General features: G+C 46.8%; 1 protein-coding gene across 3 annotated transcripts; it reads left to right on the top strand.

Annotated features, from left to right (window-relative positions):
* Window positions 1-24,952, top strand: fli1 (Fli-1 proto-oncogene, ETS transcription factor). 3 transcript variants are annotated; one of them, XM_047036638.1, is made up of 10 exons: window positions 1-223; window positions 2,547-2,632; window positions 10,304-10,518; window positions 11,110-11,264; window positions 11,670-11,873; window positions 17,709-17,777; window positions 23,307-23,366; window positions 23,784-23,843; window positions 23,972-24,019; window positions 24,325-24,952. In XM_047036638.1, exons 2-10 carry the CDS (start codon window positions 2,594-2,596, stop codon window positions 24,852-24,854), a joined length of 1,380 nt encoding a protein of 459 aa, XP_046892594.1. In that variant the 5' UTR covers window positions 1-223; window positions 2,547-2,593; the 3' UTR covers window positions 24,855-24,952. The 3 variants fall into 3 exon arrangements, with proteins under 3 accessions (XP_046892594.1, XP_046892595.1, XP_046892593.1); XM_047036639.1 differs by lacking the exons at window positions 1-223; window positions 2,547-2,632 and adding an exon at window positions 6,230-6,425; XM_047036637.1 differs by lacking the exons at window positions 1-223; window positions 2,547-2,632 and adding an exon at window positions 7,923-8,110.
* Window positions 24,953-25,004: the final 52 nt, after the last annotated feature.

The following is a 25,004-nucleotide window of genomic DNA, read 5'->3' as shown; positions in this document are numbered from 1 at the left end:
CTTCAAGCACAGGCAAGGGGTGTTTTTCTCTCGCTCCTCATTGGCTGCTGACGGATTGCTCTCTCATCTCCGTAACGTTGCCATTCATACACTCAGCGCTTCATTCGCCTTTTCAAAATAACTCACTGTCATCCATGGTAACGAGTTTGGTTAGATGGGACTAATTATTTTAATTAAGGAATAAATAAATCGAACGAACTGACGACTGGCCATATAACGACAGGTGAGTGACAAATTGAAAATGGAAAAAACAAAACACAATAGCCTACTTTGGGTTACCATCTGCAACATAACTTTGGTCGGAGACAATAAATAATGTATGCTGGTTTGTAAGCCAAATTGCTGATGTCTGTACCGAATAAACAATTGTTTAATATGTGCTACATATCCCTTGTCGTCGGAAGTTTACACTGTGCATGTGTAAAAACGGTACCATGTCATGTTACGACAGTACCGTTTCGAATAGGCTATGTTCGATTTTCCTATTCTTGTATGGAATACTACAAGGTATTTTGTTTTCAAATGTCGTTTTATTTGCCTTAGCCTACTATGCACGTAGACTGGAGTGGAAAAGTGCAGGTTTGGGCAGTTTGTTCTCATTTATGATGGATAACTGCGCGCTTTCGTGCAAGGTAAGATGCTTAAAATGTAACACTAGAGGCTTCCAGCCCACGGGCTGTCTTTGAGAAAAGTCCATGCAGTTATTCAACAGTCTTCCTGAGCCGCGAGCCGCCTAATTGGCTACAGATGCGGAATTCTATGCTCTTTTACCGTTTAGAAATTGAATGCATTTGGGAAACTTTATGAGGCGAGCCGAACGTTTGCCCGAAGGAGCAAAAAGAAGAAAACAGAGGTGCCCTACAATTATACATCGTGTCATGTTCATGAGCCCCTGGATAATTTTTCAGACGCAAGGTGGAAAGGCAGAAAGCCAATAACAAAAAATATTTCAACGAAACGTGAAATGGCACCATGAAACTATATTATATTTTGGAACGATTAAAATATGGTAATGTGTTTGCATCATCTCGTGAGCTCTTGGTACAGGTAATTTGTCATTAGGCTACTACTCAGTGTTGTATCCCTTGTATGTTTATTATGTAGCCAAATATGAAGAACACAAAAGATGGGTGCTGATAGGCTAGCCTATGTGTGCATGCCGTGTTTTAGTTAATGGGCCGATTATATTTAGAATGTTTAAATCTATGTTAGCAATGCAGTGCCCAATTGTGCCTTTCAAGCCCATAGGCCTATATAACAAAACTATTTCCAAGTCTACCCACCATTCAACAGCACAGTGACTTAACCTGAGTAAATCGCCTACTGCTCACTCATGGACAGTCAGTTTAGACACATGCCAGTCCACAGAACCGCACTTAATCCATTAATTCAGATTAATTCAACTGTGAGTAAAAAGTCTGCATGTCGAGATTGATGCCCGGAATGTAAAATGCAGCTTGTGCCAGCCTTCTTGTTAATTACATACTGAGAGAAGGGCTAAAGACACCGTCCTCGAAGTGCCCTTTCACCCTAGACTTTGTAAGCTGCACTTATTAAAGCGAAAAGTGCTTCAATATGTGGCGAGCTTCAGGGGAGAACGCGATGGGGGTAGGGACGAGGGGTTCTGTTTGCTCCACACGGGTCTATTGAGCAAGTTAGAGGAACTGAACCTAGCGACAGTTCTGTTGTACTGTTTACACGATCTGTGGTAGCTTATTATAATAATGGACAGCAAACAACTTTTCGCACGACGTTAAACCTGCCCTATACAACATGAATGTGACAATTAATCTGTGGGGCAAATTAATAAGGACAGTCACATGGCTGAAAATGAAACTTCTGTCCCTTAAAACTTCCGGTGGGGCTCGTGAACCAAATATGACGTTCCTCCTAGGTGGAAGTGGTTATTTGGAACTGAACGCAATTCACCAAACCACAAGGCGTTCGCTAATGTGAACTGTTCAATTGATGAAGGCTATTGACATGTTTTCAATAGAACAGGACTATACTGTAGCCAAGGACACCAATTTGAAGTGAAAATGTGCTGTTTCAATTAGGTCTAGCCCATAAATTGTATCATTAAAAAGTCAATTTGGGCTCGAAATTAAGTTTACCATGGTTGTGTGTCAAAGTAATGTTATAATATAATTTTTGTTTGAAGACAAAAAAGTAAATTTCAGTGGGCTGGATTTGGGGTTCGCGTTAGCTTAGTGGCCTACCTCGAATATGAAGTGAATAAACCCAATCAGAAAGATATAATTGGAAATCAAATACAGAGCCAAATCTTGATACATGTAGGCCATTGCTGACCTTTGCGCAATACATTGTCCTTTTACATTGCAATAACAGTTTTGTTAGTATGCCTGTCACACACATATTGCACATACAATTGCTCACAATCAATCCATAACAAGCTGCTTGTTATTTCTGTCAATAACTAAATCAACAACAGCAACACCACTAATAGTGTAGCCTACCAATAAACACATATGAACACACTATCCTACACGTTTAATATCGACTCATTTTAGTTTGCTATTCCTCAGGGCTCTTGAACGCTGTTGCACATTTTGGGCCTTCCAGTCCAAAGAACATGTTTCAGACCGTACCTGACACTTCGTCTTACGTCAAGGTAAGACAACATCGCCTCTTCGATCAGGTAATGTTGTGTATGTGTTTGGGGAGGTGGTGGTGGTGGTGGCTCAGGGGGCCTCCCTTAAGGCTATAACATAAGATCTCCCTCCGATGACTTTCAATTGCATCTGTACAGCCGCTTGATGTCGTGTTTAGATAATGATTCTTAATCACACTTTGATTCAAGTGATCTGTTTCGGTGTCAATAACAATTACATTTATTTAGTTTGAAATGCTGAAGTTTTGACATCATGCTGTTTTCCCTCTCCGCCGCATCTCAAAAAATGTAAACAAAGCAAATACTGGACATCTGGTTTTCACGTTTAAACTCTGCATCAAATCACATGGTACAGCGTGGAATTGCTCCAACCGGCTAACTCTGATAGTCCTTGAACAGTTGGATAGAAATGAAATATGCACGCTCATAATTGTAGGCCGTTTAACCTGCAGTGCAGGCTACAGATTTGGAATAGTCTAGAATGGCCTAAAGCCAATCCTTTTAGAAAAGCTTTTGGTTTTGCTCATTTGAAATGTTGCTTTGTTGCTATTCATTCATATCTGTCTTGTTTGGTGTTTTTAAAGCATAAACAAACATGGATACTGGGCACTTTGAAAATGAGCAATTGTGCGAGGCCAAGCCATTCATAATATCGTTATAATCATGGCATTTTCCTTCAGTTACTTGTTATGTTTTGGAGACTTATTGCCCTTTGCATAAGGGGCCTTTTCATACAGCCACGTTTGTGCCGCTGCTGAGAGACTTAAATTTCAGTGCCACATGCTGGAGTTCTGTGAACAATTCACGATTTGTTTTGGGTGACTCAAAAAGCTTGAACTTTTGAGGGGAAAATATGCTTTGAGTTTTTTTGTGTGAAGTAGGTCAAAAATGATTAAACAAATGGCCCAGGAACTTTTGCAAGACTCAATAGCTCACTTTTTATTTTTAGCCTATTGATTGAGATTCTCGAGCTAGGGCAAATATGCTGTCAGTGGCTCTGAAATGGATTAACCAAACTTCTACTAACTTTGATATAGTCTATTATGGCATAGGGCTACCAAGGTCCTAATGATAGTAGCAGCCAAATAAAATACATTTTAATACCAGACGAACAATACTGCTTTGCATTCGGGGGATAATGTCGCTCAGAATGTGAATGCCTCAAGACAAACTTTTAAAGAAATACTCTGCTTTATTCAAGCGAATCCACAGTCTAGCATTGGTTTTGTTTGGTTAAGGCCAGGCGAGACCAGAGCTCTCCAATAAAAATAAATCTCAAATTAATTATGGCCTCAAGCAAGGGGCCAGACAGTTCGCTCTTGTGTGCAGCAGTCTCAGTTTTTTTTGCCCTCGGTATTTTTACTTCGGTTCTGTTTCTGCCCGTGAGAGGTATAGGGCTTAACAGAACTTTCCCGTCTAATGAACAATCTTAAATGGCTGATCCATATCGGGGGCTAGTCATGGTTAAAATAATAAAGGCCGCAAGCGTGTCACAAAAGCGAATTCATAGGCGTTGCCCAAGGAAGCCTATGCCAACTTAACGAGATGGCTCCAGGGTTTTCCGATAATGATGATCGTACAATGCACGTGAAGCCGAGGCTTCGACATTTAGTGAAACCTACTCGAGCCACACAAGTCAATGATGGCTTGTTGGTGGCTTGTAAAATAATGATACCGTACACCAAAATGTCAACAGCCCACTGAACATCGCAGTTGCCATCTTTAAATTATATGTCTATTTATGTGACTCAAATGGCGCGCTTCAGTTTGTCCATAAAATTGAAGTGGGCAAGCATGGGCAAGGGCAGGTCTTTAAATACAGATCATAACCTCAATGGTATCCACCCACTTCGTGCTTTCTCCAATGGATAGGAGCTACTGGTGTCCTACTGCTTGTGGTAGGAAGAAACGTCTGGCTGTCAACTTTCCGCGTCAAGCCAGATGTTTTGTGGTTCACTGTATAAACCAACTTGCATCTGTTTATTGGCCTTCCAAAATGTTTGTTAACATTGTTTTCATTATGGCCTTGGCTGTTCTAACGACCCACCCCTTTGCCTTTCTACATGACGAGTGTTCAGTAAATAACTATGTGAATAATTTTATTAGCACTATAGGCCTACTTCAAACTTAAATTCCCCTATTTGGGGGTTGGTGTTCGCTGCAATGGTCACAATAGTCACCAAGATATATTTTCTTGTCGGATGTTGGCTATTCATTCTCCTGTCCTAACTCCTAAAAAAAGTCACTATTTTATGTCAGTAGCGAATATTAAAAATATGAAATGTTGAATATGAAAAAGGAACAGCAACTAAACAGTTAAACAAGGTGTCTCCCTTAATTACACATGGGCTGAGCTGGCCCCAGGCAGGAGAAGCCTTGACCCCTAGCAGGATCCAGATGTGGTAGTCTCGAGGGGGCCTCTCCCCCAACAGACCCCCAAGTCGAGAGCAGACAGACCGGCCCGTTTGTCAGTCGCTGCGGCACGGGCTCCTTTTGGACGCTCAGAGGCCGCTCCCCTCAGGCAGGGTCCTGTTGGTCTGGTCACGTTCAGAGCTGGCTCCATGTCTAGAATCTGCGCCGAAATTGTGCCTGAATTGATGAGGGCAATTTGGAAAGGTAGGAAAGGGAAAATACGTGGGGGTGGGGACTTGAGGTTTTTGGTCAGAGCGTCAATGAGGAGAAGCAAAGCCTAAAACTATCCTACACTATATGGCCAATTCCAGCTTTAAGATAATAACAGCATGCAGGAACAATAGGGAGAAAAGCAACAGTAATAATATTTACAGTATATCATACAATATGCTACACATAGCCGACACATATTTTGATGAATGTTTAAATCCTTAGATAAAAAAAAGGTCTCCATGCATTTCAAGCTATCTCAATGTCCTAGAGGTACACAAACCATCATCATTCATTCATGTGTCGAATAATAGACGCACACGTGTAGAACAGACTGTAAGCATTATGTGACTGAGGCGCTGCGTGCTTGGATTTTATTAATGGTGTTACGGGAAAACTCCACAGAGGCTTTGAAAGCTATAACAAAGACTAGACTGCAACAATCCCTGCCACAGGTAGTTCAAGTTTGCATTCCACTTTAGTTTAATTTAGAGGTAGCCTATATAATCCGCATTTATAGGATCACATCCGTCTGCTTTAAAGGTAGACCCCTATTTTATCTATTTTTCGCAGTAACATATAGTATGATGTATGACCTGATTTATTGAGACACGATACAGAAATATATAGAATACAGAGATAGAAAACAGCGATCGGATTCGGGCCTCTGAAAAGAACAGCAATTACACTAAAACGCCGTGTAATAACAGTCATGTATCATCTGTTAAAAGCTTTTCCATTCAGGTAATCGTATTTGTTCAAATAACCCATTGATGAAATGAAATTGTTTGAGAGCAAACCCATTCATTAGTGTTTGTGATATGCCAAGTCTTAACAATGCGGCATAACAGGCTGGCAACCATCCTGTAAATATTTCCGTGTAAAAACATTAACAGCGGGGCTGTAACACTCAATTGTTTTTGCTGCTTATCTCTTTCGGACAAGTATCCTGCTTTTCGGTGCTGTGATGAAGGCAGGGCTTGCAGTGACACACATAGCTTCCTTCTCAAAAGCGGTGACTTCACTTCCCAAATTTAGACGGAAAAAAATCCATCCGGTAACTCTTTCTCTCCGCGACATATCGGGGGCTGGAATTAATTCAGGAGCGTGTCATGTTTGGATTATTGTTGGGGTCCGCTGAAATTTGCGCAAAATGGACGGAACTATTAAGGTAAGGGTGGAAGTTGGGGTGTGCGAGTTTGAGAGAGAATGCTTTTTTCGGGTTGCGCCTCCTTTTAGCATGGATAGCTATGTCTGAGCTGTAGCCATATGATTAAAAAATGCGTAGCTCTTTCTTTACTCCAAGAGCGGTAACCAGAATACCTTATCCTTTCCTTCTTCTCACCAAGTTTTCATTTCATTTGCAACCAAACTCTTGAGGAAAAAGTGGTGTTGGGATTTAGAGAGGACTACACAGGAGTTTTGGAACGAGCGCGCTTTACGCACGTCTGAAATCGAAATGACTCTGAGTGATTTTTTTGTTGTTGTTTAGAATGTGAATGTTAGAGACCAAATAACAGAGCAATTATATTATTCATGTAAACTGCGTTTGGTTTTACGGATGTGAGAAATAAGTGAGCGTTTGACAATAGACAGCATATAGGCTAATGCGTTCGTTCGCTAAGAGCGATGTGTCAGTGCTGCGCAACACTGGTGGCACGGCGCCTTGGACCCTTTCACGATGTCTGGGTTTATTCGAAATAATTTTGGTGATTCAGAGTTGAGCTCATCACAGCACTGTTTATGTGTAAGTCTGTTTCCAAGTATGGCTTAGAAAAGCATTAACTCAATTGAGGTAAAAACCGAAATGTCACAACAAATTTCAACATTGTACAAATGTAATGCTAGTTGTCAAAGTTGATCAGCACAAACAAAGGATTTAACAGTGTTAAACGTTTAAATTAGTTTATTACAATGAGCTGGTGCACGCTTGCTAGCAGAGCAGCACGGTAGCCTGCTGCTGGCCCCGGTATTGGAATTCCAGATGCTCCGTTGTACAGATGTGTCAAGGGTCCTGAATTTCAACATTTCAACATTCAGCTATGTCCTTGTTTGAAGGTATTGCCAATGCTCGACCTAGATTCACTATATGACGGTTTTCAACCATAGAAACATAGAAAGTGATTGTTTGCGTATAGAATTCTGGCATGTTTTTTTTGGATGGCGAGGGGTGGGGATGTGTGGTCAGTGTGGCAGCTGGGTGTGGTATGAGTTTTGGAACACTGTAATCCTTGACCAAACAGCAAGGGTAATCAATTGTTGTTAAAGCATAAAAGCCTTTAGTATGAGGATGGGAATGACGGTCAGCGTGTCCATATTGCAGACTTACATTTGGAAAACAAGGATGAATTGATTGATGTGATTACTGTGGTGAAAGTATTTATTTATGGACATCTCTGATTGTATGTATAAAATGATCTGACTGCATTCAAACATACTCACCCAGAGAGGGTGTTCTCGAGTCATGAGAGTTTCCTGTGCTACACAATCTTGTTTCCTGACAGGTTTCCTCTTCCTTCTAAAACAAAAGACAGGAATGACCCCCCCACCCCCAGCCCCCCTACTACACTCCCACCTCCAGTGGATGTATGAACGCCAACTAGACATGTGCACATCTTAATATGAAGCACATGCACACTTTTCAGGCGTTGCTTCGCGACGCACGGCTGTGGACATAATCCCTGGGGTATCTGAGGTTACAGGTGTCAGACTTTTGGCAGTAATCACTGAACTGTGCCATTTATGGTCGTGGTGACGATAATAGTGAGGCTGATGATAAAGAAGATAACATTAATGATGATGGCAATATTGAAAGTGATGCTAATAACATGTCTACCGGATGTGCCATTGTATAAAGTGAGTATGATTATCAAGAGAGATTCTTCACAATGTAAATGTTTTTAATGTATCTAGCTGCGACACCAACTAATGAAACCTCTCCTGACTCCACGTTGCTTCTTTTCGAAAGCTTGCGGATTTGAGAGATTCGATGGGAACACATTTCGGGGGGTAGGTGCTCACGCAAAGTGTGCCCAGTCAGAATCAAGATCAATCAACTGTTTCCTTATCCCGCCCTTCCACTGGTGGTCTGCGTGCTTCTCACTGATACAGAGAAGCACACACTTGGCCTTGGCACAGCTTGCCGTCAGAGCCTGCTCGCTAGCGCACACACGCTCCTATTTTTAAAAAATGTCTGTCATCGAGATAGGCACATGCCACTTGCCAATCATGAATGACATGGTGTATACTGTATGTCACTCTGATATGTCAGTGCAAATGTAACGTGCAACAGCCACAATAGCAGAGTCTGCCCTTATCAGGCCACATTGAGACATTCCCTCACTGCCCTGCACTTATCATCCACCAGCTAGCTGGGCTGGGTAGTTCAGATATCCCAGCCTATGTTGGTCTTGCTGATGAAATCACTGGTCATGTCGGTCCAGAAGTGCCCAAACAGATGTCCCCTCAATATCATCCAGCCTCCTTCAACCGCCTACGCCAATATCTGAAACAATGTCATTGCTGTGATGTCGCCAAGCAATGCCAGCACTGTTTCTTTATGACCTTTGCTTTGAACTAGACTGGCCACAAATGTTATTGTTGTAGAGAAATGTTTGAGAAATGTCATTTACTGAAGGGTCTGTACCTGTGGAATGAACCCGGCGTTCCAAAATCAATTCCCAAAGTGTTTGTGAATTGTTTTTGTCTAAGATTCTGGTATTTACAGTAAAGCAGTTTGGCTGTACCCCGTGTGGGGCCCGTGTATATTTACCACGAGACAGCTGACATGTACAGTACATGTACCCTACATGTTCTTCTAATTAGTCTTGATGAGGAACATCATGAGCTATCTCAAGATAAGATGACGCAGGATATGGATACAGTCAGCAACCAGAGAGCCGCATGCATTGTTGTAACTCCAATGGGTCAACTATTTTGCGTATATATGCCGAGATACTAGAGTATAAAAGTATATACAGTATGTATATACTTTACGTATATATTTATACAGTATATAATTATGTAGGCTAGTCCTTTGTCGTTGTATTTGAGCTGTGATACAGTGTGTGTAAGAAAACATACTGTATATTTGCTCAAGTCCTGTCTGTAAAATAGTTGTTGTTTTCAACCCAAACTTCACACCAAATGACTACAATGCTCATGATGTCGTCACGTCCTTGACACTGCCCAGAATATGCCTCCATCAAACTATCAGTCTCAGATGTCATTAGCAAATAAATACCTTTAATCTCAAGGATTAAATATGTCCTGGTCTTGGCTTAGCCATCAGATGCTGTGAGACCCAAAGTGCGTCAGATGTGATCCTAATCCCTGAAATGCAAACCATTTGATATTTGTCCCAGTTTGATTCGGCATTGTCTTAACAGTCAACAGTATCATAGACACCTCATTAGGTCTGACGGACTCGGCATCATACTTCGGCTATTGAAATGAACCCAGGAGCACTAAGAGGTTTGGGCATTGTGTGTCTGAGGGTCATAGCTAACAAATTGTGATCAGTCTGTATGTTTTGCCACCCTCGTTGACAGACATTTTTCAGACACGGCCGTGTTTCCAAGCGTTCATTCCAAGACGAGAGACCAAACACGTGGACACAAAGCCTTCCTCCATCGAGCCCCAGTTGCTCTGTTTGTTTTCTTTAATAAACTGACATTGCTCCAGCTGAGCCACTGCAAAGGGGTCAGTGTAGAACTGACCCCCGTTTGCTTCTGTTCAGTCTTCAGCTGCGAGTCTCCCTCGGCGGACGGACTGGGAGCCGAAGGCGAGATCGCTTGCACACGGCGGCGCCCAGTACGCGGGCTCGTAGACATGTTTGAAGTCATAATAACGTCAACAGGAAGCTGTCTTTTAGCTAGCTAGGCCCAACTGTTGCATACACAAACCACTTAGGAGGGCAGATACGCGATGGAACACATAACTACGCAGTAATTGCAGTAAACAGAAAATGTGGCTGAGGGCAAGAGAGGGAAGATGGGAGATTACGTGATAGGTGTACTTCTGTAACGTTGTGCTTTTCCCCACCCACAGGAGGCGCTGTCAGTGGTGAGTGAAGACCAGTCCCTCTTTGAGCCTCCCTACACTGCTGCTGCCCCCCTGCCCAAGACAGACATGACTGCTTCTGGCACACAGGACTATGGCCAGCCCCACAAAATCAACCCCCTACCCCCCCAGCAAGAGTGGATTAACCAACCTGTCCGTCCAGTCAACGTCAAGAGAGAATATGAACACATGAATGGATCTAGGTAAAGTAGCCTACCACCCATTTTTCTAGACTCCAGAATTTAAGAGCTGGTCAAATTTGGATTTGGAGTCCCAGACACAGATTAGACATAGTCACAATAGACACACATATTTCGTTTTTCGCCAAGAATTCTTATAGAATTGTGTTTTTTTCTTTTTTTGGGGGGGGGGGGGGGGGGGGGGGGGGGGGGGGTTTATGACTTGGCTTAATCCCTGTTCAGGAAACCAATAAACCCATAAGTGCTCATTTTAGAAAGTATGTATCTCAAATGGCAGGAATAATTTGTCTAGGCTAAATCTGAACAGGTAGTCTAGTCTTTGGAAAGACCTTTTGTCTACTTGCTGAAACCTTAAGTTGGTACAGTATTACTGTTTCTACAGATCATTAATACAGCAGAACCACATCTACTGCTTAACCAAATACGCATTTAACAGGAACAGTGTCTCATTGTGGGTTGGGCCATTGGTCTTTCATGGGGTTCAGGTATCCAAAACGTTACTGAAAGGCTTCATCCAATTGTGTGTACACTCTGAGTCAACGTAAAGTCTGAGACAGACCATTATCTAAACTGATGACCCTTGTGTCTCTGCAGTCGGGAGTCTCCTGTAGACTGTACTGTGGGGAAATGCAATAAGCTTGTGGGCGGCAACGACACATCTCAAATGAACTACGGCAACTACATGGACGAGAAGAACGCCGCGCCCCCCAACATGACCACCAACGAGAGGAGGGTCATTGTCCCCGCAGGTAACGGTTGCTCATCGCGTCCCTCTTTATTCAGACCCTCCCATCACAATGAATCCACACATCCAAGTTATCAACCTAAACATCCAAGATTTGGTTCTATTCAATTACATTTCATGATGTCAACATTTCAGCCTTTATGCATTCAGTCAGTCTTGCGGACGCCTGAGTACAGTTAATTCGATATCTTAATCTTGTTCTGTTTGTTTTGACTGCAGTTCAAATGACATCACTAGGCCATCACTTGGCTGTCGCCTCAGTAAAAGCATCCTGTATTCTCTTAGGCGTCCACAACATCAGAATAGTAGCCATCATCGCATGACAATAAGCTGCTCCGTGTTCTGAAGGAGAACTTCAGGCCCGACGGCTTGCGTGACTCCCATGCCTTCTCTGCTTCTCTCCCGCTAGACCCTTCGTTGTGGTCGCAGGACCATGTCCGTCAGTGGCTGGAGTGGGCCATCAAGGAGTACGGCTTGCTGGAGATCGACACGGCCATGTTCCAGAACACGGACGGCAAGGATCTGTGCAAGATGAGCAAGGAAGACTTTCTCCGTCTCACCACCATGTACAACGCCGAAGTCCTGCTCTCACACCTCAATTACCTCAGGGAAAGTGAGTTGAGAAAACACTAAATGTATTCACAACCTGTTAGAAATGCTTTCTAGATCACTATCATTACCCTGTTACCAACGAAGTACAGAATCTGTACAGTAAACAATTCTGTAATTCTATGGTAAAACTGTATTGTCAATGACAGAATTTCAGACCTCAAAGTGTAGACTTTTAAACATGTTGTTCTTTTCTGCGTTTGGTTGGGGAGCCCTTACAAAAAAGCCAAACCAGGGGAGTAGCATCACTCATGCTGCATTGTCACTGCACATAGTTGCCTAACAGTGATACCAATTCCTTGGAAACTGTTTAAATCCAAAATGGCTGGCCGGACTTTGGCACAACTATAGTGGATTTTAGGAAACTTTCCTCTTTAGATAACCATCATGCCCCCCCCCCCTTTCTCTACTGGGGACAGGCCATAGTCCTCAATAAGATGAAGCCCAGGTGCATTGCCTCAGGAGCAGACATAAGGCCTGTGTGTTCAGCCTGGAAAGGGAAGTTTATCTGTAATTGACTAGAGAAGCCTCCTCTGCTCTCATCCTATTGCTGGGCCTTTCTGTGCACTTTTCTACTACATGTTTTGGCAATGAGGTACGGCTCCATAGAAACATGCTTTCTCCCTGCGCCCACATGCACATAGTGTTTAGAAGCAGCATGTCAGGGTCACATGTACAGCATATGGCACATGGCCGGTCAACTGGACTGAGTAAAGTTGGCTTAGTGTTTGGTGTTACTTCTGTAGTTGTCAATTCAGCCTTGGCTGTATGTATTTGATGCATTGTGGTGGCTAGCTGCACTGCTAGTATTTTAGCATAGCACTTTAGCCTGAGGTTGGACTGGATGAATACGTCACTCCTTTTCTTGGCCTAAAGAGTAAACCGTCTATTACTCTAAATCAGCTAGTCATAAATGTCCTTATAGATGTCTCGGTTTTCATGCTGCTATGCCTCACAAACACAAATGTGCTAGTTAGCAGGAGATGCTAATGGGTTGTGCTTTGGAGCGGGGGCAGAGTACATCATGACACTGAGTTGGGTGGAGCGGCTGATGGGTCGGCTGCATTTAATGCTGCTCCTAAAAATGTCTCAGCCCGTGATGTAATGGGAACTTTATTCCGCGGGTGTCAACAGTTTTTCTCCGTAGCGTGGCGTCTGGGAGTAGAGGATGGTTGTTGAGTATAACGGCCCCATTGTGTACGTGTGAGCGAGTGTGTGTGTGTGTCTGGATCATCTGGCAGTTCTGCATCTTCCTGTCAATCGCAGAGCCCGCTGTCTCTCTGTCTCTATTTCTCTCTGTCTGTCTGTCTGTCTGTCTGTCTGTCTGTCTGTCTGTCTGTCTGTCTGTCTGTCTGTCTGTCTGTCTGTCTGTCTGTCTGTCTGTCTGTCTGTCTGTCTGTCTGTCTGTGTCTCTCTGTCCTCTCTGTCTGTCTGTTTTTTCTGTCTGTCTGTCTGTCTCTCTGTCTCTCTGTCTCTCTGTCTGTCTGTCTGTCTGTCTGTCTGTCTGTCTGTCTGTCTGTCTGTCTGTGTCTCTCTCTCTCGCTCTGTCTCTCTCTTTCTACTTCTCTATATGCAGGGCAGCAGTTTTCATTAAGGACGGTTTGCCGCAGACCTTAACCCAGGCTTAGATTCACTATACTGTGGTTTCTCCCTGCCACTCGTCCTTTTGATTTAGCCCTTGTGTGTTTTGGAAACAGAAGAGATGTTTTCGGAATCCCCCCGCTCGGCAACTTAAATTGCTTTGGATGCGTTCCTGAGCCGGAGAGACAAGCGCTCTGCCCGACCCGTGCGTGGACTGACCAGTGGCAGGCGGGGGCCCTTTGAGAGAAGGGCCATGGTATGGTATACGGCCTGGCCCTCGAGGGCTCGGAGGCAACGCGTGAGTGAGTGAAGGCATGTCGGAGGGAAGGGGAGGTTCCAGCGTTTTAGCCTGACCCCCGCGGGCACTCCAGCTTTTTCTCGTAGAAAAAACCGAATCCGATCTCCATCCACCCCCCCCCCCCCCACTCCCCCACTCCCGCAGCACATAACAAACACAATCACAGACGAGGAGTAGCCTGGGCCAGAATGAAGACCTCTGGCTTCACTCACGAGAGCTGGAGCACGGCCGAGCTTCCAGCTCAGACAGAGAGAGGGAGGTGGGGGGGGGGGGAGTCAGGGCCCTGGAAGTATTTAGTGATTATAGTCCGTGTGATGTCTTCCAACAATCCCCCCCCCCCCCCCCCCCCCCCCCCCCACCATCCGATCCCCTCCACACACACAATTCCCCCCTCCTCCTCTCGCTACAATCATTTCATACACACATCTGTGTGCATCATGTGTATGTGTTTTGATATGCTGAACTAAAAACTATTCGCGTCGTGAAGCACTTTTCTTTTGTTTGGGGGCAGAAAGAGTGACATATGTGCACACACACACACACACACACATACACACCAACATAGGGCCAGGTATGGCACATAGACACCGGGCCAGACCTATCAGAACCCCCACCTACCCAGCTGCTAGCTGGAATGAGGCTGGGTGCCTCTGCATTATTTTGGCCTCATTGTTGGTCACTTATCCAGATTTTTATAAGCGATGGCCGCCCGCGCCCCAATGTGCTTTCAATTTGGGGCCGCAATTTGAGAATTTGTACAAATTAGTCTGTCAGGGAGGGACTGTGGACTGTTTGCTTTATCGCACCCGTGTAGGTCGGTTTGATACCACATGTGCTGGAAGCAGGGCAGAGCCAGAAAACCTCAGACAATGAGAGGATCTATCTTCTGACATGGAAGACTGGTCCAGATGGAGAGAGAGAGAGAGAGAGAGAGAGAGAGAGAGAGAGAGAGAGAGAGAGAGAGAGAGAGAGAGAGAGAGAGATGGGGAGAAAGGGAGAAAGGGAGGGAGAGAGATGGGGAGAAAGGGAGGGAGAGAGAGATGGGGAGAAAGGGAGAGAGAGGGGCAAAAGTAGAGAAGAGATACGAGACAAAAGAGGAAGCGAGAGAGACCCAAATTTTTATAGGAGTATGTGAAAATGAACATTCTCATTGGAGAATTGTAATGGTTTTCTTTCCTGTAGCTCTCCCTGTTCTATGTGTCTGGATGGATTTACTCCGGAGGGAGGGAGGGAGAGAGAGAGGGAGAGAGAGAGAGTGGGAGAGAGTGATAAGTCTGGGCTCCCACATTTAACTGCAGCTCTTGCTGCTGCTGTGTGCTGTGTGCTTACTCCAGACTGGAGGACATTCTCAAGCCCTCAATAGTTTATGCAGACCATAAACATCTGGGCTGGAGGGCTGTGGAGGAAGGTCTGGAGTTCTCTCTCCCTCTCTCTCTGTCTCTCTCTCCCTCTCTTTCTCTTTTTCTCTCTCTCACACACACATCGTGTCTCTGTGTCATTCTCTTTCAGTGTCCCTCTCTCTGTCTCTACCTAAGTCACTCGGTCAGTCTCTCTCTCTTTCTCCCGCTGTCTCATGCTACGTTTTATGGGGGGCTCTCCCTGCATTAGTGCTTTCTATTGGCAGATTAGCACCGGAGCAGAGCCGGAGCGGTGTGGCCTGGCTGTCAGCCGTCGTCGTTAGCGACCATTACAAAGCATTCAGGGTCTGTTTTAAAGGGGGACCGGGTTAACCAAGTGTCTGAAAGTTGGGTCTTTCGGGCAGTTGGCTGACTGTGTGTGTGTGTGTGTGTGTGTGTGTGGGGGGGTCCTTTAGTCCGAAGGGGAGGGTGTAGGCGGCCGCCGGCATCTTTGAGGGGGCGGGACAAAACCAACACCAGAGGCCCAGTCGCTGGCCGTGACGTCATGCCATCTCTGAACGATTTCTGTCAATATTATGGTGCGCAAAGATGGTGGCCGGGGGTCTTTTCAAAGAAGCAATCAGTCATAGAAAAGGAGGAGAAAAGAGAGAGGGAAAGAAAATAGAGGTGTGTTATGTCATAGTGCAGACCCTGAGCAGATGTGGATATGGAGGGATGGAGGAGGAGAGGACAAGCTGAATACCAGCCAGTCCCCCCAGCCAGTCCCCCCCCCCTCCCCCCTGCTCCCCCATCCCTCAGATTGCTGTAGACTTAAGACCTTTTGGGTCGGGGGGGTCCAAATAAATACAAGCTGTGGCCAAGATTTCCTCGTTCCCAAAGTGTCAGGGGCTGCATTTCCACTCTCTCTCTCTCTCTCTCTCTCTCTCTCTCTCTCTCTCTCTCTCTCTCTCTCTCTCTCTGTGTGCCTCTTTTCTCTCCTTTCTCTCCCTCTCTCTGTCAGTGCTATAGGCTGGATTGTGGTTTTTCTCAGCCTCTCTGCCCGTTTGCCTGTCTGAGAGACTGCCACATGTGGGACTCAGTGTGGAGTCAACCCCTGTGTCTCTCCCTCTCTCTCTCTCCCTCTCTTTCCCTCTCTTCCCTCAGCCCTCTCTTTCAGCGTGGATGTGTTCGGCGGTGTGCCTCCACTGCCTCATGTGTGGAATTATTTTTGTACGCCGAGCTGCATTTGATTGCCGTGCAGGACCCCCATCCACACAATGCCTCCCCTGTTCAGCCACCCCCAAGATCCAAACTGGGACCAGAGCCTTAGGGGGGGTGCCGTGGGTTGGGGGTTAGAATATGTGTGTGGAGTCCCCCCAGAACTACCCTGCCCCCCCGCCCCACACACAAAAAAAAACAGACCCCCGGGTCAACTGCCGACCCCCCACCTCCAGTCCTCCACACACGGACCCATGCATCTTGATCCCCACCCCCACCTTCACCCCCCTCCACACCCCGCCCACCCCTCCTCGTCCACACCTTCCCCTCACCCCCACCTTCACCCCCCTCCACACCCCGCCCACCCCTCCTCGTCCACACCTTCCCCTCACCCCCACCTTCACCCCCCTCCACACCCCGCCCACCCCTCCTCGTCCACACCTTCCCCTCACCCCCACCTTCACCCCCCTCCACACCCCGCCCACCCCTCCTCGTCCACACCTTCCCCTCACCCCCACCTTCACCCCCCTCCACACCCCGCCCACCCCTCCTCGTCTACACCTTCCCCTCACCCCCACCTTCAGCCACCCTCCCATCCCCACCCCCCTGTCCTCAGCAAGGGCCGGCCATTGTGCCACGCACCTACATGCGTCTCATATCTGCCCTCCATTCAGAAAAGGGAAAAGAGTGATCTCCCAGCCAGCCAGACTCCCACTAGTAGTCGTGTTCGGGCCAACACTCCCCACGCAGAAGTAGCGCCGTGTTTTCTCAGCACATTTTTGGGGTCTGTTTTTCCACTCCTTGATTTATGCCTTGGGGCAGCTAAAATTAAGAGAGCGTTTTGGTGCCGCCCAGGGTGCAAGTGTAAGCGAAGGAATGCAGTCTAGAGTTCTGCTCCATAAGGTGAAATGAATAGCCAGCCATGTGTAGTTGAGTGTTCCCTCCTTTAGTTTAGTGCTCAGAAGTAGGTTTCGATGTTAACCCGTCGACTACACTGCATTCCAGGTTTAGAGTGTACATTTTGACTCTTTCTACTGGTTTTATAAAAGTAAAAAAAAAAAAATTGAAATAGCTTGATGTGTTTTTCCCTGGATGGTCACTTGGGACGTTGCTGTATAGCTTAAGCTTATGCATGCTGAGTACACATCCTTGTAACAGGGAACTGAAATCTTTTTACTGCCATCTGCTGGCTGGCAGCCAGTGCTACCCCGGTGTCAGCTGTTTAAACATCATTGCTGAACAAACATTTGTAAAGAAGTAAACACATACAGAGGTGAAGAAAATAATGTTGATACTGTGGGCGGTATGCCAATGCAACACAATATTCAGGACTGTAGTGATTTTCTGTCAAGTCTTTCCTTTGATTTTGAGATCTCTGACATGTTAATGTGAATGCTTGTTGCAGGTAGCTCATCACTATCCTATAACACTCCATCTCACACGGACCAGTCTCCACGCCTGGCTGCCAAAGAAGGTAGGATTTGACATTTCCCACCACATAAACACACTTTGTTACTTCAGCAAAGATTCAAATAGTCTACAATGGAGAGGCTTCCGTTTTTTAATGGGTAACTATTTTCTTGAAGATATTTTTTTGAGTGGCTGAGTTTTCTTTGAGCCCGTGGGACTGAAACAGTCTGTTCTCTGGACCACTTTGTGTCTATTACAGTCGTTCGTTATTTGGATTTGCATGCGTTGTGTGTGTAATTGGTCCATCATCCTTTGCCTGAGACTAATGAATACTCAAGTCACTGTGAGGAGTTCTCCTGGCAGGGATGTTGAGGTGAGTGCACAGGTTACTATGCTGGAGGACAGAAAGAGAGAGAGAAAGAGACACGGACTGAGAGATAGAGAGGGAGAAACAGTGCGGAAGAACCAGAGAAAGAAACTGACCGTGAGGGAGGTAGAGAGAGAGAGAGAGAGAGAGAGAGAGAGAGAGAGAGAGAGAGAGAGAGAGAGAGAGAGAGAGAGAGAGAGAGAGAGAGAGAGAGAGAGAGAGAGAGACGGCGAAAAGCGCGGGAGACAGACATTGAGGAGGGAAAGGGGTCCCCTTCTGATAAGACAGAACCTTCTCATTAGGCAGGATCATTCAACCAAGACAATGGAGCGCCACGCTCTGCCTCGCGCTGCCAGGCCCTGAGAGGCGGGCGCGCTCAGAGCCAGTGCCAGCTCCCCTGCCACAGAGAACACCATTCACCGCCAACAACCCAGACAGCGGCACTGGCAGGTGCACCTTTTGTATTCCCCCAAATAACAACAGCACTAGCCCCAATCAATGCTTTTCAAGGCCTTTACCTGTAAAGAGGGAAATGGAAGAGCTAGCTCAGCATGGAGAGTGATTAGCAAGATAAAGGCACACGTGGCTCCAGATCTTTGTCGGGAGGCGAGGGGAAGATAAAAGATGGACGGAAGAAGGGCCGCGAACATCATTTAGGAAGGTGGGGAGGATGTGAAGAGACAGGTGGTAGGAACAGAGTTGGACAGGAAAGAGAGGGAGATGGAAAGCTAGTTTTTGTTTTTATAGACTGGACTGGAGTTTATTGTGAGGGGAAGGGGGCACGTGTTAAGGAAAACAGGCTTAGCGGAGGAAACGCCAGGGTCTTTCTGCGTGCCTTGTGTCAGTGGTTGAGGAACTTTTGAAGTGCTGTGGAGGATTATTGTGGTCGTTCAATTTCAGTTTGAAGGCATATTGTACTAAATGTTTGTTTGATCTGTATCCTGATTTTAGACTTATTTTTTAAACCTCCACCTCCAGTTCATTTTCTATAAGTTGTCCTTCAGTTTTTTGAAGGGTATCCCCCAAATAAAAAGTTATAGATTCCTTAATCCTTATGGTCTATTGAGAGGGCTAACCAATCTATCTGACCTGTTTGAAAGTCTTTTGGGGGGTTTGTTCTCTAAACTGTCTGTGAAAACCACTTGCAAGTCCTTTAGAGTGGAAACGTGAAGTCACCACCCCACCAGAGAGCAAGCTGCAATAACAGTGATAGTCTCGCTCACAGGACAAGCGCTTATCTAGACGGAGTGGGTTGGGAAAGGAGGGGGGTGGAGGGGAAGGAAGGGGGGGGGGGACTGTGCAGATGAATCAATCCCCCTCATCGGCCCTACACCGTTCCCTTTCCACGCACCGATGACGGACCAACGGACAGGGAGAGATAAGATTCTGCGGGCCGACCCCTGACCCTTGTCTTCCTGGTTCTCAGTGGCAGGTATTTGGACTGGCAGACACAGCTGGTCACTCCCTCAACAGCGTTTCCCCTTCGCAGCACCACACGACCGAGCCCTGAAACACCCGGTGCTTCTCACTGCTTCCAATAACAGAATACGGGTAGCCGCCGCCAGAACTTCATAAAATGGGTCTTGCTTAGGAGCTCACTACAGAAGCCAGCGCTGAACCTCTATCAAGGCTCGCTCACATCCCAAATGGCCAGATGTTCCCAGTCATATTGCCTTTAGAAAGTTGGTTGAACCACATCCAGGTTCTCCCAGGGTAGAGCAAGTACTGGCATTCAGCTGGAGACCTCTAAATCTTTTCCAGACTGTCTGGTGTCAAATGCAATGTTATGAATAAAAGAAAGCATAGAAATGGAATGCAGCAGCTATGGAAGTGTGCGTTTGTGTGTGTGTGTGTGTGTTGGAAGTGTGCGGTGCGTCTGTAGACGTGTATTGTTGTGTGCACGCGAGCACATTTTTCCAGACGCTGTATATTTTTCAGTCGATAAAAGGTGTGTGTGCACGCGTGCACGTGCCTGATGTGCTGGTGTGCTTGTGCGTGTGTTTGTGTCTGCTCATTTGTGTGTGAGCGTGTGTCCATGTGCACACATCATGCGTGTTTTCGAACCTGTACGACACAAGCAGGGAACCCTAGATTCAGTGATTTACCACATGGGTGCTCAGTGGCCACTACAGAGGAAGGTCGAGAGATTGATTGGCCATTCTTCGTCCTCCGCCCTCTCCTTCATCTCTCCTTCCTTGGCCTCCCACGTTGAAACCGTTTGATTCACGCTCACTCCATATTCCAGACATACACTGGAAGCGTGCGGGATCCGCGGAAACTCTCGTCGGGGCTGCTGTATCCTTGTGCTGTGCATGTACGGCACGGCCTCTGGCTCTTGTCTTGTGCTAAGCAGATGCACCTGTGTATGGGGTTGGGAGAAGCCTTGCCCAGTCTGTCTGGGGCGGCCTCTCTCCTTAGTTGGGAGTGTGGGTTGAGAGCGGTCTATGGCTGGACGCTCCCAGCGGTCGCTCAGCCCCCTTGTTTTGACTAGCTGGATTGCTGTCGTGTCTCCCAGGATTGTGCACCACACCCCGGCCCGTGTGGAAACTGGCGCAACGTGGAGGGAGGGAGGGAGGGAGGGAAAGAGAGAGAGAGAGGCAAAGAAAAAGGCGGAGAGTCGAGGAGAGAAAGGCCTGGAAAATGAGAGATGGGGGCTTCTATTTGCACACCCGCTTGTATCAGTGTCCAACCACACTGTATGTGTTTTTGTGTGTATAGTTCCTTCTATGTCTGAGTTAACCCCGCTAGGTGTGTGTGTTTCTTTGCTTCTTTGTGCTTCATGTGTGTGTGAACGCAATAGCTTCTCTAGTCCGCAGTGTGTGTGAGGATATTGGCTCTGTGACCTGTCTCGTTGGAAGTAGGCTGTTCAGGCCAACACTATTTAAGAAGTCCCCCTCCTGAACCAGACAGTAGCTATATCCGCCATCATTGTTGTCTTTTCAAATTCCACCGTTGTGTTTCGTCTGCCTAGGTCTCCTCTCATATCCTCTCCTAACCCCCCCCCTCCTCTCTCTCTCTCTCTCTCTCTCTCTCTCTCTCTCTCTCTCTCTCTCTCTCTCTCTCTCTCTCTCTTTCTCCCTCTCTCTCTCTCTCTCTTTCTCTCTCTCTATCTCTCTCTCTCTATCCCTCTCTCTCTCTCTCTACTACCCTTCTGTTAGTGACCCTTCTCTTCTCTTGGAAGGAGGTAGCCCCTGTGTGATTTTTGGGGGAGTTGAGGGGGAAACAGAAAATGGGAGGGGGGCAGTTAAAACAAAGAGAGGTTGTCTGCAGTCGAAAAGAGGCAGGAAACGCAACTCTCCCAGGACTCTCCCCCAGTCGCTGCTCCTTGGCTATCCCGCCGGCCTGCCACAGATTGGACCTGACAAGTCAGCTAAGCCCCCTAGCCTACTCGCTTGTTATTCCTTCACCTCTCTCCACCTCTCCCTATCTACCTACCTTCTCCTGCACTCGATATTTTGCTCACTCTGTCACCCCCCCCCCCCTCTCTCTCTCTCTCTCTCTCTGTCTCTCTGTCTCTCTCTCTCTCTCTGTCTCTCTCTCTTACACAATTGTTTTGCTCACTCTGTCATCCCCTCCATTCCCTCCCTCCTTTCCTACCTCCACCTCCATGCCTCCATCTTAGCCTCAGACCCAGCCCACAGAGAGGAAGGAGAGCCCCTGCCTTTGTTCAGCCCGTCCAATTTTAGGTCCGCAAGGCAACTCTAGGGTTAAAAGTTGAAAAGTTAGAAATCAGGGAAAGGGGTTCTCTTTCATGTCTAGATCGGTTTCTTCTTGTGGACGTTTTTATAAAGTGTCAACACTCAGGAGGGCAAGGAAATGAAATAAACTAACATCCTGTTAAAGTACTTTGAGACTTGGATTGGATTGGAAAAAAAAAATTTTGTGAAGGATTATCAAACATTTGACAAAAAATACTTTGTGTTGGCAAAGTTATCCAGAGACACTTTTTCTAATATTCAACACCAAGACTTAAATTATGAGAGTCAATTTGTTCATTATTTTGCATCGAGCGATTGACTTGTGACCAGTAGAGGGCAGTGTTGTATAGCATATCAAACCTTGACACGGCACCTAACCCGCTTGGACAATTGTAGACTCTGAGGTCATTGAGGAGTCACTGAATGCTCTCCACAGATGTGCCTTTGAGGGAACATTTCGAGTCAATAATGTAAAGTTACTGTGACAAAAAAATTATTCGTCATGACATGACTAAGTCTGTCTTGTTCTAGCTGTCAGCATGGCAACATTTCGAATGACACACCAAGTGCACACACACACAGACACACGCACACACTCACACTCAAACACATATACACACAACTACACAAACACACACATACATTGTCTCAGGCCAGTTGTTTCACACAATCTACTCCAAAGGATGATACAAAAGGTTGGAGGGGTGCACAGTTGGACTAGAATCCTGTCTTTCTTGGTTAAGTAACCCTCTGGGATCTCTGAAATTACAGAAAGGCTTGAAGGAGCGTGACGTCAGCACAGTGAAAGTAGACTACCAAGCATGGCTATAAAGGCATCATATTTCTTCCTGCCGCTGTGAGTTGAGCCATGAGGACTAGTCACTTAGTCAGGAAACATGGATAGCTTGTAAGTAGCTTGTGTACATAGCAAATTACCTCTTGGGCCATGTGAGACAGCGAAGTGAGGGTCCACGTTTGTTTATGATGTGAGAGCGCAGGAGTCCTTTTTGTGGCACGATCAAGAAGGGATGCATCCTCGGTTGCATCAGGGCACATGCTTGTGTACGTGCACATCTCTGGACGCGGCCGTCTGTGCTGCCACCTTCTCCACAAACGGTTTGCTTCGATCAAAGCCATCTTCTTTGTTCGTTCACTTTCGGAGACATCGTTGCATGCCAAATAAAACCACATCGCCCATGCCAGATATCCTGTGACGGGTTTCTTGGACAGCACTGAGATAGGCAGACCTTTTTATAGTCTCCTCTTGGCATCCTTTCCTTCCCCTTATTTTTGAGACAGTCTCTCGGCTCCCTCCAGGCCAGGTTCTCTTCCAGAGATGGGTTGTAGAGTGGAGCAATAGGGTGCTCTGCCAAGAACATTAAGAACCAGATTCTCTAGCTGAGCCACTTCATCCATTTGTGACAGTGATAGTGTATATGGATGAACTGAATGAATAATAGAGTTCAGGCTGAGGTAGTTGTTGGCATTAACAAAGCCCTCTTTTTTTCCCCCATCTCCTCCTTCTCAGACCCTTCATACGATGCTGTAAGACGGACAGGATGGTCAAATAGCATGCACAGCGGCAAAGGTGAGCACCGTGCACTCGGGAACACATCGGTAAACTGTTTGTGAGCTGAAAGCTAACTTTAGAGCTCTCTCTCCTCGTCATTCTACACCGAGGCCCCGCATCACAGAGGCACATGTGAGGGGCCACACTGGGCCGCGAGTGCGAGAGACCACACTCGGCCGCGAGTGCGCGAGGCCAGACCACCGACGACTTCAACCTCAGTCGTCAGCCTCCAAACACCAGGCGCTCATAGCACTTAGCATAGCCGCTAGCTCCTGCCCTGTTTGCTTTGGAACGCTTCGGACGGGCCGTCAGGATAGGCTGCACGTTCTCCGTGGCTGAACCCGCTCCTGTTTTTCCTCTCCATTTTTTTCTTTTTTCCTCCCTCGTTTACATTGATTGCAACCTCTCTCTCTCTTTAACCTCTCTCCTCTCCAGGCTCGCCGGTGGTCACACAGAACGTGTCCAAGTCTGCTGAGCAGGCCAGGCCTCAGCCAGGTAATGGATTTTCGCAGCTTGTTTCTTCTGTCCAGTTTCTTCTGTGGAGACGGCACACACGTCAGATCAGACTCACCACAGAGAAGGGTACTTGATATAGTTTGACAAAAGTCTCCTTCTCCTCACAGATCCTTACCAGATCTTGGGACCCACCAGCAGTCGACTGGCCAACCCAGGTAAGGATTGGAGCATGGGCATACCTTGGCAGAGAGGGAAAAGGACTTGGCGGTCTGCATTGCAGTGTGTTGTAGCCATGTTGAAAGTTATTGTTTACAAGATTGGGTCTGAGTTGTTTTAGTAGGGTAAAGATGCTTCTTAGTGCTCTTGTTTAGTCATCCAGGAATTCCGGGACAAGCAGCAAATCCTCACCGCTTGTCTTTATGGATTTTCTAAACATGGTTGTAAATAATGTCATGAATAACGTAAATAATTTCAGCTGTGTGGGTTTATTTCCTGGGGTTTGTGTGTTTCCTCGCCGCAGGCTCTGGTCAGATCCAGCTGTGGCAGTTCCTCCTGGAGCTTCTTTCGGACAGCGCCAACGCCGGCTGCATCACCTGGGAGGGCACCAACGGAGAGTTCAAGATGACCGACCCAGACGAGGTGGCGAGGCGCTGGGGCGAGCGCAAGAGCAAGCCCAACATGAACTACGACAAGCTGAGCCGCGCACTGCGCTACTACTACGACAAGAACATCATGACCAAGGTGCACGGCAAGCGCTACGCCTACAAGTTCGACTTCCACGGCATCGCCCAGGCTCTGCAGCCCCACCCTACCGAGTCCTCCATGTATAAATACCCCTCGGACCTGGCCTATGTGCCCAGCTACCACGCCCACCAGCAGAAGGTCAACTTTGTGTCCCCTCACCCCCCCTCCATGCCAGTCACCTCCTCCAACTTCTTCGGACCCACCGCTCCCTACTGGAGCTCCCCCACGGGGGGGATCTACCCCAACCCCAGTGTGCCTCGCCACCCCAACGCCCATGTGCCCTCGCACCTGGGCAGTTACTACTAAGTGCTTCCCCTCAACGTTGATGATCCCCTCCTCCCTGCTTTACAACGACCAAACCAATCATTACTCACTTGCTCTCACTAATGAGACCTAACCAACTGAAAGAGATGGAGGGAAATACTCTCTTTAGAGACTGTGCCCATATATGGTCAA

The sequence above is a fragment of the Hypomesus transpacificus genome, chromosome 15 (genome assembly GCF_021917145.1).
Source record: "Hypomesus transpacificus isolate Combined female chromosome 15, fHypTra1, whole genome shotgun sequence".
Lineage (NCBI taxonomy): Eukaryota > Metazoa > Chordata > Actinopteri > Osmeriformes > Osmeridae > Hypomesus > Hypomesus transpacificus.
Note: the sequence above shows the minus strand (reverse complement) of the source record. Positions and strands in the feature narration are given on the sequence as shown.

Excerpts from the sequence above, each read along its gene's own strand:
- fli1 (XM_047036637.1), top strand. The coding sequence starts at position 7,997 with ATGGTCGTGGTGACGATAATAGTGAGGCTGATGATAAAGAAGATAACA. Across the intron at positions 11,265-11,669 it reads GAGGGTCATTGTCCCCGCAG|ACCCTTCGTTGTGGTCGCAG; the intron begins GTAACGGTTGCT and ends CTCTCCCGCTAG. Across the intron at positions 23,367-23,783 it reads TAGCATGCACAGCGGCAAAG|GCTCGCCGGTGGTCACACAG; the intron begins GTGAGCACCGTG and ends TCTCCTCTCCAG.